The sequence below is a fragment of the Leptosomus discolor genome, chromosome 2 (genome assembly GCF_034619465.1).
Source record: "Leptosomus discolor isolate bLepDis1 chromosome 2, bLepDis1.hap2, whole genome shotgun sequence".
Classification (NCBI taxonomy): Eukaryota; Metazoa; Chordata; class Aves; order Leptosomiformes; family Leptosomidae; genus Leptosomus; species Leptosomus discolor.
The window spans coordinates 104,387,619-104,400,683 of NC_141392.1; the positions used below are offsets into that span (position 1 = coordinate 104,387,619).

General features: G+C 38.7%; 1 protein-coding gene across 1 annotated transcript in view; it reads right to left on the reverse strand.

Moving 5' to 3' along the window:
• The window catches only part of ARHGEF10 (Rho guanine nucleotide exchange factor 10), a 92,600-nt gene that overhangs the window by 24,251 nt on the left and 55,284 nt on the right, over positions 1 to 13,065 (reverse strand). Inside the window, exons 19-24 of the mRNA XM_086460470.1 lie at positions 12,261 to 12,388; positions 11,672 to 11,772; positions 11,158 to 11,279; positions 7,542 to 7,628; positions 6,058 to 6,281; positions 4,673 to 4,830 (exon numbers count right to left, since the gene is read on the reverse strand). Coding sequence (XP_086316596.1) covers positions 4,673 to 4,830; positions 6,058 to 6,281; positions 7,542 to 7,628; positions 11,158 to 11,279; positions 11,672 to 11,772; positions 12,261 to 12,388 — 820 coding nt within the window. The remainder of the gene's footprint in view (positions 1 to 4,672; positions 4,831 to 6,057; positions 6,282 to 7,541; positions 7,629 to 11,157; positions 11,280 to 11,671; positions 11,773 to 12,260; positions 12,389 to 13,065) is intronic.

Below are 13,065 nucleotides of genomic sequence, written 5' to 3' on the forward strand. Positions count from 1 at the left end.
CCTTCCCTACAAGGACATTGAGGTGCTGGAGAGAGTATAGAGGTGGGCTATCAAGCTAGTGAAGGATTTGGAGCATGTCTCGTACGAGGAACGGCTGAGGGACCTGGGGCTGTTTAGCCTGGAGAAAAGAAGGCTGAGGGGAGACCTTATGGCTCTCTACAACTACCTGAAAGAAGGTTGTAGTGAGGTGGGGGTTGGTCTGTTCTCCCTAGTAACAAGCGATAGAACAAGGAGAAATGGCCTTAAGCTGCCCCAGGGGAGGTTCAGGCTGGATATTAGGAAGAATTTCTTTACTGAAAGGGTTGTCAGGCACTGGAACAGCCTGCCCAGGGAGGTGGTGGAGTCACCATCCCTGGAGGTGTTTAAGAGACAGGGTAGATGTTGTACTTAGGGACATGGTTTAGTGGTGTTGACAGAGCTAGGACAAAGGTTGGACTCGATGATCTTGAAGGTCTCTTCCAACTAGGACTGTTCTATGATTCTATAACCCTGTTGCTGGGGACACTGAAAATAGCCTGGTTCCCCCCTCTTTTCACCCTCCCTTCAGGTATTTATAGACATTGATGAGATCCCCTGAGCCTTCTCCAGGTTGAATAGTCCCAGCTCTCTCAGCTTTCCTCACGAGAGAGGTGCTCCCAATCCTTCATCATCTGAATGGCCCAGTGCTGGACTCTCTCCAGATTGCCCCTGTCTCTCTCATACTGAGAAACACAGAAACTGGACCCAGCACTCCAAGTGTGGCCTCACCAGTGCTAAGCAGTGGGGAAGGATCACCAAGCATGCTAAGCGCTGTGAATTTAATTCTAGGGGTGAGCGTGCAAGGGCTCGCTGTGGGTGCTGTACACATGAGAAAATGGTTACATATGCCAAAGTGACAGCCATTGTAATCAAAGCAGTATGTCTTTTCTGTGCATCTATTTTCTCAGCTAACTCTTTCTGAAACTACTAATATATTCATTCTTCTACTCTCTGCCACAATCACTCTGAGTTTTCTTTTTTCCTCTTTCTCTCCATACTCTTTACAGGACTTTATGGAAAGGAAATGTATATCAATGCCTAGAAGAAAGGAAGTAGCTGGAACTCACTACAGTATACTAGGAACAATACACCTATATTATATAAAGATTGCAATTTCCCTTTCCTAAGATACTTTTATGAATGGAGATCAAACATGCGCTGACCTTTTTTGCTATTACATCACTCAGAACACATCTGCTGGGCCGTCTGCAATCATCACAAAGGGGTTTTGTTTTGTTTTTTAAACAAAGACAATACAACGTACTTTTTCCTTAACCTCATCTAGGAGTGTTTTGCCTATAAATCTTCCTAATAATCAAGCCTGAGGCAAACACTAAATACACAGTATTTCAGACTGATAACCATTCAAAAGTAAACAGCACTGTAAACAAGTTTCCAACACACAAGGTGTCAGAAACTTTACAATCTGTTATCACTACTATTCCTATATCACAGAATCACAAAATCACAGAGTGTTAGGGGCTGGAAGGGACCTGGAAAGATCATCTAGTCCAACCCCCCTGCCAGAGCAGAACCACCTACAGCAGATCACATAGGAACGCGTCCAGGCAGGTTTTGAATATATAACAGCTTTTAATGCATTAGCTGTTTCACTGTTCCCGAAATTAGTCTTCTCATCCACATAAAATTAAAGATTACTGAGGATAATTATCAGGGCTCCTATTTTTAGGATTAACATATTAACTGACCTACATCCGAGTCTTTCTGTGACATTTTCACAGATCACCATGTTAGCTCACATTTAAGAACTGAGGAGATTTCACAATATCAGTGCCTCATTGACTTTGCTTTTAATTTATGTTCAAACACATTCAGCCTTAAGTACTTTTAAACTCATAAGTGAAAATACATGGATACAAAGGTGTCTCAGTGAAACAATGACTACTCTCCATAAAGGAAAAAATCTCACTGTGCTCCTTCAACACTCCCACTAACATAGAATAGTTTCAGTTGGAAGAGACCTTCAGATCATTGAGTCCAACCTTTGTTCTAGCGCTACCAACACGATTAAACCACATCTCTAAGTACAACACCTACCCGTCTCTTAAACGCCTCCAGGGATGGTGACTCCATCACCTCCCCGGGCAGGCTGTTCCAGTGCCTGACAACCCTTTCAGTAAAGAAATTTGGCATGTGTTTCCTGGTTTACTATACATACTTCTTAGCTTCCATTTTAAATTACTTCAACACAAGACTTTCTGCAGCCAGAGAGCACTCTGGATGCTGTCTACCTTACAAAGTTCTCTTGTGAAGAAAGTCAGAGGACAGCCCTTGCTAGTTGTGAACAAGCTGGGTATTCAGGTGCATTGAGCCATCTGAAAACAACAGGAGAAATCAGTGCTATTTGGGTACTGAAAACCAAATGACAGAAGTTGTGGGTCTTGTGACTACATACACATGAAGGCTTCAAGCCTCAGTGACCAAACTGATCCATTACACTTTCTGCCCAGAGAGGAAGACACAAGGATCATAACTCTGTGGATTTTCATCCTAGAAGAAAGACTATCCCTTTCCATTCACGGAGTCCCACAACAGGCTGCACAACCATTTTGCGTGTTCCTCCCACAGCATTTGTCCTTCTCAGGCTTCAAATCAAGATGTCTTGTAATGCAGTGACCATACTTCACGTTCACTTTTAAATCTTCCCTTAATCTCCTTTATGCTGACAGACCAAAACTCAAGTTGAAGTGCATGGCTGGAAAGTAACCCCCTCTGTAGAACAGAAGGCGACCCTGATGAATTGGACAAAGCTCTTCCGAGGCTGCATTCCCCCTCCCTCCCGTTTCACCACTTGGATCCCTTTGTTTGGTAAAATAGGTCAGTGCTCATAAAAACACCCCTCCAGGGCTGACTGCCTCACATGACTGCAGCAGCCAACTACAAGGAATACGCCAACATGGGAGCAGCTGATTTGCACAACTTTCATGAGGCATGCAGAACTGAAATAACACACACAGCCCAAACTGTAAGGACAGAGACTACAAGATGAATCAGAAAAAACATGAATGCCTATTTCCCATCTCAGAGCTTCAGCAATCCTGAAACAGACTGTGATAGGCTCTATGAAAACCTAGCTGCACAAAACTGATGTCTTTAGAGGAAGATAAACAGGGGACACTATGATCCTGGTCAATACAACATAACCTCCAGCTGATAACATAATTCAGTCTGGTTAACAGCTCTGCCCCGTCCTTAACATCCTCTGTAGATTTGCAACCCATTCATCCTTTCTAACCTACACTGCCAAGGATGCCACCCACGTTTTTGAAGTGGTCTTTTCTGGAAGGAGTGACAGCAATTGCAGTCCTCAAACAGCTTAAATACAACAATCCCTTTCAGAGAAAACGACAGATTTGTTTTACTATCCCAACCAGGTACAGAAACATCAAAAATTATGTTATTAGACTAGGATCAAGGCCTCACTCCTGTGTCTCCAAAATACAGAAAAAATTGCTATTCAGTCATTAAAAAAAACTAAGGGGAACCGAAAACTAATGTCTGGCTTCAGATCAGAGTCGACAGCTCAACAGGAAACCCACTGGGCTGAAGATGATAACTGGTGAAAGGAAACGTCTTTCCCAACACTTTTTTCAGATTCTTTGTTGCTTGAAAAAAAAAAAATTGCATCCTGTACCTTTCCCAAACTACATCTTTATATGATCTAACACTGGACATATGATTTGTTCCAAGATTCAAGATACTAGCTGGGCTCCTCAGTTATGGACTGGCAGGATTTAGTAGCGGAGGTATAGTGCCACACAAATGCAACTGCGCTGTGTACAGGGCCTACCTCATGAAGCAGTACAACAACTCTCATTACACAGCTCACACTAATAAGGTACACCAGATCTCTGCTGGCTCTGCAGTTTGCAAAGTTAGGTGTCTCTGTGCTAACATCTCACTTAAAAACTCAGGTTTCAAACCTTGAGTAAAGCCTTGCTGATTTTGAACTGAATTAACTACATATGTACGCAGTACTGCAGGCAAGTTAGTGAGAGGTGCTGGAGGTACGCAGAGAAGCACCCAAAACAGCTCTGGAGAAGACAGTTCCAGTTCAGAAGTATTACCTGGGGTTCTCCTTTATTCAAATTATTTTAGCCAATTACTTAGCTAGATACAAAACAGCCAGCTGTGATGCTAATGGAAGGAGTCCCACTGTGAAATACTTGAGCCACACACAAAGGAAAGACTTCTATCTGTACAGTAAAAATGGAGTTGCCATTTCAAAGGAGATATACAGGAATCTTTATCAATAGGGAATTTTTGTCTTTCATAAACACCAATACTGGGTAGTTGAGTGGAATTAGCATTGTGCTGCGTAAAATAAAGTATACTGCCCGTTATCACATAAACTTCTGGACTCTTGTAACACTAAAAACCTTAGGGTTTAAGCTAAGGGGCATAAATCAGTTTCCATATGTGTTGTATGGTAAAAGCGGGAACCGTAACAAAGTTCCTACTAAGTTCGAAAAGAGAAAACAAGTCTTTTCAGAAGTATGGAAAAGTGTAGTAACCTTAGTTCAGCAGTTTTACAAAGACTTTTCGGAAAATATAATAGTGGAAAACTACTTTTGCCAAAATATACTGACATGCAAGTTCCTCAGGATGTTATCATATCATATCACTACATTACCTTCTGCTTTTGTGTAGATTGAGATGTTTCCATTTACCAAGCCAGCAAACAAGTATTGAGACATATATGTTAAGCTCATAACAGTTGATTTTTCAGGAGTGAAGAAGTGTTGAAGTCGAATTTTCTTTGAGCCTTGGCAACTTTTGTAAACAGAAATGCTATACAGAGAAGCAAAAAAAAATAAAACTGTGAAATTATGTTTTATTTATTTCTTATTAGAATATGCCCAAAAGAGGTTTAGAATTAAAACATTTTTTGAGGAAATATTTTCTCCTTCCATTTATAGGAAGATAAGTATGGAAAAAGAGTGTCTTGACCCTCCAAAATGCCTATGTAGACAATCTGTAATCACTTAACATTGACATATGACAACAGTTTTCATAATACCTTGTCTGGAGAAACATGTATTCAACAAAGAGATATAATAAAAATTTTGCTCAAAGTCCTTATTATGAGTCTATTCAAAACTTCCTATTAGTTTAAAAAAAAAAAAAAAAAAAAGGATTAAGTGTTACCTGGGGAACTAGGGAAAAAGAGAACTAAACCTCATTACCAGTCATCAATTACACTTAAAATTCCCACCATTCCTACAGATTATTACCATGGATATGCTAGGAATACTGATTGTTAAATATGGAACTAATTGCACCTCACAGTAAAGATAATCAGTACAATTAGATGTTGGAATTTCTGGAAACAGCATTTTGCTTGGAGAATTTTGTTCTCCTTCATTCATACCAGTTAGAAACACCTTAAAAAAAATCACACATAGTTACATACTTATGCCCTCACATAACATATAACATCTATAACAAGATCTATTTGCTTCCTGACCTGTAAGCTTAGAAAATGTAGCTTTGTTCTTCAATTTAAATCAATTGATGACTCAAGTAAGGTCATCAGTTCAAACAGAGTAAAATAATTCATGTCGATAGTGAACAGCAGTATTATTTATTTGCATGACAAATCCTGCACAATATCAGTGTAGGTTAATGGGTTCCTCATTAAAACTTTGTCATTATGAAAATTTTCCAATACCGAAAGATTATGTTATAACATTACATAAGTAATATTCATATTTTTGTTATGTTGTAACATAAGTAATATTTATACTTTTCAGACATGGTGTATTATGAATTAATCCTCTTTAATCAAAGATATGCATTATTTTAATTTCAAATACAACAGTGTATTTTTAAATCACGTAGAGTTATTTTTTCCTTGATATAGGTGGAAAGGATAAGTTGAAGTCACTGCAATATCATATGAATATTTTTTTAAAAATCTTTTAAAAAGATTTTCTTGAAAGTATCTCACACAGTTTTGCTACAGAATAGTAAACCTAATGAATAAATCATACACAGTACACTAAAAATGAGAATCACCTTCCTTCTTCCATGCCAAGGCAAACAGTAGGCACATTAGAAGCTTTTGCAAGAACATTTTCAGAGTCGAGAGCCTTATTTTGCTCTTTCAGTTTCTCCTCCTCTGGTATGTAGACCATGCAGAGAATCCGTGATTCCACATTGAAGCACTCAATAACCTTGGGGCTGGAGCTTTGAAATGAGACTATTGCAATCTGGCCCATCTGATTAGTACAACTGCCAATCTGAATTGGAAAGAGGAAAGAAAAAACGAGACTAAGATTGATACCTGTCTCCAGGAAGATCAGCATTAACAAGAAGGAATGACTGGCATGTTAACTGAAAAGTGCATCTCAAGTTATATGCATGAATATGAGTTTTCATGCATTAAGACATAAACAAGAAAATAAACTAGTACAAATACAAGGGATTTCAAAACACTATATAGGCAAAATTCCCTCGTATACTCACAAAAACAGTTCGTTCTTTTTTGAAAGGTGGAATATTAAGGCCTATTCTGATGTCTGACTCCTATATACACACAATGTAACGCAATTATAGTAAGTACCTGTGTAATATATTATTTTAATAACTGGTGTTCTAAGTCATCTCTGATTCCCTTGAAACAGATAACGTAGCTGAGGCCTGTTCGTTGCACAGTAACAGGTCTACAAAGAAATGCTGTGTCCCACCAGAACGAAGGATTACTAATATAACACCCTTTGTAAACTTGCTGATACAGGATCCTAAGCTTCTCCCTGATCCAGAACTAAGTAACTCTCTTACATTTATATGAATGAAAAAAACACATAAAAGAAAGAACGAACATTTTGTGGCAGTAGAAATACTTTATTGGCATGTATTTGTGATGACTGTTTACAAATAGTGAAGACAAAAAGAAACTACATGGGTCACCTTGAAAAAGGCCACTGACAAAAGCTATTTCTAACTTCTACTTTTAATTCACCAGGGTTCCTCTAAAACTTCAGTACTGCAGTAACAAGAAAAGCTACTGAAATCATTAGCTTTTTTTTAAAAAAAAAAGTATTGGCTATCTCATTTTGTCTGCTGGAATATCTGCATATTTGGGGTCATAACAATATGCCAGAATAGTGGGTGGGTTTTTTTTTCCTATGTGCAGGCTTAAACAGATTATTTATGGCTAAAACGTTTTTAAAATATGGAAACGGACAATAGGACAGTGTGAGCTCATATGTGGTTTAGCAGCCCTCATTACAAATTAGCACATAACTCACTTCTGAATGTGCTCAGCACTTTGGAATTCGTTCTGTGCAGCACTAACAAATCACGTAAGTGACACCCTACAGAGAACAGCGAGATCACATGGACTAGCTGCCCTTCATAGAAGTCCATCCTAAAACACAAAAAACTCAAACAAATAGAAAAAAAACCCTAAACAACCCGAAATTATTTTGAGAGTCACAAAAACCAGTGCAGAGAAACAGGACACAACCCCCTTTTTAGCTTTTAAAGATTATGCTTACCCAAAGAAAACCATGTTCCACAGCACAGGAATCTGGCTCCGTTTCACCAGAGAGGTATGGTTCAGGATTATAAGCAGCACACTCAACCTTCAAACAAAGGAAAAGAGAGCAGTTACCACATTAAAAAGATACACCTATTTCTGCCTAATTTAGTCTGTAATTAACTAAAGCATTTATGGATATCAAAGAATCACAGAAGTCAAGAAGTCAGTTCAGTTCGTCCAGCTTCCCACTGGCAGGGTCAGCTGCACGTGTGTTGTTGCTGATACATTCCTTATCCACTCTCACAGACATTAAAAGCCAAAGACCACAAAGTCTGTAGCTGATCTGCCCAAGTGCTTCGTGACCTTTATTAAAGTTTTTCCAAATACTCAACCTAATGTCACCCTTGCTGTAATCGTGGGTCTGTTACTTCTCATCTCAGCCACCAGGTACTTCCCTTCTGCAGAGTCCTTTTACATATAAGGCTGATAGATGCCATGACCCTGCCTGGGTCTCCTCTTCATTAGGCTAAATTAATATTATCACTTAATTCAATTTAAAAATAGATTTTTTTAATCCTTGTTTTTAAAATTCTTGATTATTATCACTTTTCCAACTAGCATCTCTCCAGCAGATATACCAGCTTCACATATGTGACAGTCCAGAACTTTCTCACCTGAACACGCTATTCCAGCATAGCTGGGAGCGGCACTATCATGATTGCCTCTTCCGAAGCCTGTTTGTACACATCCCAGTGATTATTTGCTTATTGTAACAATACTGCATTCTTAACCAACCCTTAGCTTGCTGGTTTATTAAAAATTACTTTTACAGACCTTCTACTCAACCACCTCCTCAATCTGTACTTGTGAATTTCTTTATTTCTGCCTGAGCATACCATGTGTCTCTCCTACTGACTATCATCCTTTTTTTTTTTTTCCCCTCAAATTATTTCTCCAGATGCTTTACTCATTTTGAATGCTAATGTTATCACCCATAATACTCCAACTCCCTCTCAACTTCATGTCATCATGTTACTGTCAGTAAATTAATAACCATACTCATGATTTTATTACATGGACAGGCCATTTAAGAAAAACCTGAAAGCTACGCCAGACTCAAGAGCTGTATTTAAGTCAATCTCAACTCTGAAAATCACTGAAGCACCAAGGCTCTGAAAACAGGCACTTTTATGAGCAGTCATGGATTTCTGTTTTCCCTAATTTCCCTAATATCAATGGCAGAGCTCCCTAAAGCTTATGTAAACACTTTAAAATATATACAAGCAATTCATAACCGTGTAGAGACTAAAAAGGTTTCTGATGAGGTGCGATATTACATTTTTAGACAAGACTTTCTGTAATTCACACTAACGTTCTCGTCTCAGAGTTCAATGTCATTGTGATTACACTGCAGTACTAGAGTCGACTTGGTTAGTATTAACTCAGACAACTTCACCATAACCTGGCAACATCACCTCCCAACAGTGAATAACTTACAAAAAAAAAAAAAAAACCAAAAAAGGAAACGAGTAACCATAAGTTAAGAGTTCTAAATTTACAGTTTAGCTAATTTTTAGTTAATTTTCAAAAGTGCAAAGAATTTCACAAATCTCCCTGAAGTCAGCAGGCATCCCCAAGTGATTAGCAGTAGCAAAAATAATGTTATGTATTCACCAAAGCAATTCACTATAAGGATAAAAGATGGAAATAGATAGATGAGAAAAAGAAAAAAGAAAAAAAAAAAGAGCTATCCATGCCAGTCTTAGCATGTTTCATTTAACCCATGCTGAAGCTATCTGCTTGTAGTGGTGATTTACAGTAGTTGTGTGTGACAGCTAAATACATCACTAGTGAAAAGACAGCCTGCATGCTGGGTATTTCTCAGGCTGCTTGTTACATCTCTGTTACTTTGCATCTTAGTCAAAACTGATGCTGTTTTTCCATAGTTAAACCCTGGTAGTTCAGCTCTCAGTCTTGACAGAAGGCCTTTACCTGGGGTGTAAATGTGCTCTGATGGAAGAAGTCGAGGCAGGCTCATTACACCACTGGGCAGCCTGAGCAGCACGCAGAGAGGTAACAAGCAGAATCAGCCAAGCAAAGGATGTCTTCCCACTCCAAGCTGTGACCTGACACCCGAACTGCAGCTGAGGCTGCAGAAAACCATCATTAATACTTCAATCATCTGTTCCAGTAATACTGAGGACTTAGGAGCATCAGGCATGACAGCTGGGCTCACGCCCATGTTATCTTCAGGAACTGCAAAACTGGCAAAGTTGACCCAGAGCTCAACCAAATACTGCCACACGCTGTGTTCTCCTGAGATGACCAAGGCAAGGACCATCACCCAGCTGTACAGACAACAGGCTTTCTTTTTCTTTCAAAACAAGCAGATCCTGTTGTAACTTGATTACAGGAGTTGAGCCTCGGCCTTCAAGGCTCCTGGCATGGACCTACAGGACTCAAAACCGCACCGGCTCCAAGGACACATAATTATTTTAAATTTCCGCAAAAAATTAAATTAGCTTGGTTATTTCACCAGTGGTGACTTCAGAAAGTATTCAATACAGAAAAAAGCTGACTGTTCAGTAAGACAAGAATGACTACAGCGGTATGGCAGACCAGAGACTTGCAGTAGACTTTGGCTGCTGTAAATCGCTGCTCTGTTCTGAAAACCAGTATCATAGGAATGGCTTGATTTAACACCATTACACACTTCAAATGTATTTCCAGCTAGCAACTATTTTCCCCCAACATCCAGGCCTGTATACTCACACTTGAAGGGAAGCTGCTAGCTGAACTTCCCTCCTGTGTGGGCTGTCCTAGCAATGAGGGTCTGCAGACTTACCGCTTTAAGCAATACCCATGCAATGATGTTAGTTTAACATTGGGATCCTGGCCATACATATACAATTTTATTTCCATCAGTGTTTTTGCATAAGCCTAACTGACTGATAATGATCAATAAGAAATCCTGTTGATGCACAGGAAAAAAACAGTATCCAGCACCCTTCCCTTCCATCTGTTGATCTGGACATGCTGTACTTATTTTCATCATTAAAGCCAGTGGTCAATAAGACTTCAAAATGATATATTACTTCAGGAAATGAACCATTAAGATGATTTCTGTATCACTGTTCAGAACATAACTAGATTTTCTATAAGACTCCATAAAACTGAATTTTAAAAATTATTTTAAAACTATTGCTGTCTGTGCACTACTGAAAATCAGAAATTTGAGAAGGATTCAACATAGTTACACAGGTACAGGGCAGCTATCATGGAGATCACACACACTTTGTAAGCTGCAAGTTACTTTGTGGCCTCAAATCTTGGAAAGCTTAAGACAATTCAAAATTCCCAGCAGTTCTGTTTTCACTGACTGATGAGCTTACATCTGAAAGTGAATGTCATACCACATAAAAATAAACACCATGTTCCTTAGTGCCCAAAGATCGCAGTATTTTGCATTCCTGTGATCCTCTTGGATGTTCCATTGCTACTGGTCTTACACCAAGGCAGTAACTCTAGAGAACTAACAGATGTGAACAAACAGATTTATTTACAATATGGTATTTTTTGGCAGTTATATCACATAAGAAAAGCAATTGTAATCTCATAAAAATTCTGTTCACCTTAAACTCCTGTTGCTTGGCCATCATCACTGGCATGTGTCTAACAAGCAGAGGATGTTTCTCCTTTTTGATTTGATTCCCATCATCTTCTACACAGAACCAACCTAACAGGTTATCCTCCGCTGTAATGCAAAGAACAAACAACAAACATCCCACAGTTCTTTCGCTGAATAATCACTTACACCTCTCTACAGGAACAGAAGAGAATTCTGTTAGGATCGGTTAATACTGATCAGGCTGTTATTATGCCACATATGCATAAATGACAATGTAAAACAATGAGCAAAAAATCAATATAGTAGATTACATACATATTGATAATGCAAAAAAAGAACACCTTACACTAGCAAAACGTTAAGGGTGTTCTCTTAATGATCTTGTCAGTAGGTATTGCAATTTTAACATCTGCAGATAGATTTTCACAAAAAAATAATTTTCTAAAAAATAAAAATAAATACACTGTACATTGAGAGCTATCTTAAATTGATAGGAAATTAAAGTAACTAAGAATTACCAAGGGCCAGTTTAGCCATTTGTAAATTGTTGATCCAAGACTGTTTGATGGCAGGGGTAAAAGTATTGAATACAGCTGTAAAGAAAGTGGGTCGCCCAGACCTGCAAGACAAAAAAAAGAAAAAAAGCCACTCTAAATACACTGAGTATGAGATACAGTCAAGGCTAGAAACGTTGAGCAAGACAAAATGTCATCATTTTCTAATACTCAGACAAAGACACAGCTCCGATATAAGCATGCAGGCTATGATATGCCATACGCCCAACCTTCAAACACTTTACGTGAAATGGTATGAGAACACCCTCCTTGGTGAAAGAATCTAACAGTGGCTGTTCCCTATTAGCTGTCACTGCCATGGCTCCTCTCTTGCTTCTTGCACCTGGAATGCAGGCTGAGGAACGGAAGAAAGACAACAACACTGCCCTGGATCATGCAAGTTCCCAGGGCTGAGGCATGAGAACAGAAGTCTGAGGCTAACTGTGGAGACAGAAGAGGGGGAAGAGCTACAGATGCCCAAATCCTCCCTGGTACATCTGTGTCTAATACATAAACCCATTTAGAAAGTTTTGTAATCAAGATTACTACTGACTTGTCCTGTTTTCCTGGGAGTTGCAGCTGAATTCTACAGCGATCTGCCGCTCTGATTTCATCTTCTTTTTTCAAAATCAGTTTTTGTAAACCTGAGGTCCAGTCATGGGCTACAGATTGGTTTAAGTTCTGAAAAATTAAAAAAAACTAAGATTCAACGCCAGCCTACTGGCCTATTTCCAACAGCCTAACTAAGGCAATCTCTGCAAATAACAAACAATTCCTGGCACCTGAGCCTCACTTAGTCCACATTTTACTCATGGATAATTTAGCCATATTTATAAACACATTTCAAAAATACTTGTAAAAAATTTGCTAATGTATTTTATCTGATGATTTAATCTCACATTGCTCAGTTTGATGATACACAATTGACATTCCCAAGTATTTTTCAGATTAAGAAATACAAATTTGCAGCAGGTGTACACACAACCCTTTTACTTCATTTCAATGAGTAGTTATATAGTACCCAAAAATTCTGTTTCTAAAGAAAACCAGAAAAATGAAAATGTCTACAAATCATACTGCCAAACACATGGTTTTGCTTAAATCTTTGAGCCAAAATGTTTACAGAACCACCATGAACACTGTCTGTGTTTGGAATCTGTTTAAGTAGGTTGCTGAAACAATAGCCCTCTGCAAGCTGAGTGTTCAGTCACAGAGGGTAAAAGCACACCTGAGTGGCACTTAAAGCATCAATACTGATGAGTGTTCACACACAAAAGTACACTAATTTTCTGTAGTCAGAATTTTATGAAAATTTATATCTTTTTCAAAAATAGAGAAGCTGACTTCATTCCCCAACT